Genomic DNA, 1791 nt, shown 5'->3' with positions numbered 1-1791 from the left:
CCCACACCCCTTTCCCCCCTGAGAATAGTCAGTCCACTTCCTTTCTATGCCCCTGATTCTATTATATTCACCAGTTTATTCTGTTCATCAGATTATTTATTCACTTGATTTTTAGATTCACTTGTTGATAGATGTGTATTTGTTGTTCATAATTTGTATCTTTACCTTTTTCTTCTTCTTCCTCTTCTTAAAGGATACCTTTCAGCATTTCATATAATACTGGTTTGGTGGTGATGAACTCCTTTAGCTTTTTCTTATCTGTGAAGCTCTTTATCTGACCTTCAATTCTGAATGATAGCTTTGCTGGGTAAAGTAATCTTGGTTGTAGGTTCTTGCTATTCATCACTTTGAATATTTCTTGAGTCTCAGTGTGCTTTTCTCTTTCCCTCTAGTTGTAGAATTTCCACTCAGCCAGTCTTCCTGTGGTTCTGGATGATGTCCGTTTTGTCTTTTAGTTGTATTTTTGAAGTGGTTGTACGAGGCAGCAATTTCCAGTGTTTACCTATGCCGCCATCTTGGTTTCTCCTGAATGGTCCATTCCTAATGACCTCTAGCCTTTGATCGGTCTTTCCAGTAATTGAACCCATCCCATTTGCCAAACACACTATATGGTTTATTATGATATTTATCTTTTTTAGGAGTCCGTGTTTTGGTAGCCTGACCACCGGTTCCACTGTTCCAGATGCCCACACCAGTCAGCCTAGCGCTTTCCCGATGCCCGGGCACCTTTATGTGGAGCATTGGAGATGGTTCTTGAAGTAGTGGAGAGCCAGCTTGAACTGGATCTGGGCATTGGTATTGGCCCGGTACTTGCTGTAGGTCTTCTCCAGGGCAGCCAGCTCCAGGTCCACCTCTGGAGAATGGGCCTGGTGACCTATAATCACGTCTGGGCACGAACCCACGAACAGGCTCCCGAGCCCATCAATAAAGAACTCTGCCAAGACAGGAAGAACACGAGAAAGAAATGTGAGATTGGGCCCGAGATCCAAGACCATATTCCACGTCTGGGAGGAGAGTCAGGGGGAGGAAACACAGTTTATACCCCTGTGGAGGTTCAGCCCCAAGCAAAGCCACCTGCCCCAGCTGATTTGGAAGGCCATATACAAGCTCATTTCTCAGACAGAGATACTCGTAGAGAGGCAGAGAAACACGGATTGGCCTTCTAGCTGGACAGAACTGTGGACTCCTGGACTGAGGGAATAAGAGAGAAAAGAGAGAGGGCAGTTAACCAGTTGCAGTTAAACAGGAAAGGACTTCTGGAAAATGAGAATAGGAAGCAGGATGGGGAAAAGGGAGGGGACAGAGCTGTAGGGAAAGGATGGAGAAGGTATCTCATAAGCCGGAGGCAAGAAATCAACGAGAGGGTGAATAGGGCGGCAAGAGAGACCATGAGCTCCTTCATTTGGGGGGAAAGGGAAAGGAAACCCACTGTTGTTGGGCAAGTGACGGTGATCAGTGGGGCTCGCCCTTGAAAGAACAAACATCTCGGGTCCGTTCATAGCCCAGCTCCAGCCTCCCCCGTCAGCCTCCCCACCTGAATGAGCCACTCGCTGCAGACGGGGGTCGAAGCCAACTCTTAGCAGCCGTTCCGTGTGGGCCAGGAAGAAGTTGACAACGCCACTGGTCACCACGCAGCTGGGGAAGCCGTCCAGGGGCTGGAAAGATCCTGACCGCCGATGAATACAGTCCCCATTCTCACTCTGCTCCAGCAGCAGCTTAAACTGGAACACGTTGCCAAGCACACTGCCGCCTACCTGGCCCGCGGGCAGAGAAATCCACATTAGAGAACAT

General features: G+C 48.4%; 1 protein-coding gene across 6 annotated transcripts in view; it reads right to left on the bottom strand.

The window, feature by feature from the left end:
• Positions 1–464: 464 nt before the first annotated feature.
• The window catches only part of B4GALNT2 (beta-1,4-N-acetyl-galactosaminyl transferase 2), a 24842-nt gene continuing 23515 nt past the window's right edge, over positions 465–1791 (bottom strand). For all 6 annotated transcript variants that reach the window (XM_014541153.1, XM_014541150.1, XM_014541152.1 and 3 more), the window contains 2 exons: positions 1535–1754; positions 465–934 (listed from right to left, as the gene is read on the bottom strand). In XM_014541153.1, the coding sequence (XP_014396639.1) occupies positions 729–934; positions 1535–1754 (426 nt within the window). In that variant the 3' untranslated portion in view covers positions 465–728. The remainder of the gene's footprint in view (positions 935–1534; positions 1755–1791) is intronic.

This window comes from Myotis brandtii, unplaced genomic scaffold (genome assembly GCF_000412655.1).
Source record: "Myotis brandtii unplaced genomic scaffold, ASM41265v1 scaffold265, whole genome shotgun sequence".
Taxonomy (NCBI): Eukaryota; Metazoa; Chordata; class Mammalia; order Chiroptera; family Vespertilionidae; genus Myotis; species Myotis brandtii.
The sequence above is the reverse complement of the archived record's forward strand: the minus strand, read 5'-3'. Positions and strand labels throughout refer to the sequence as shown.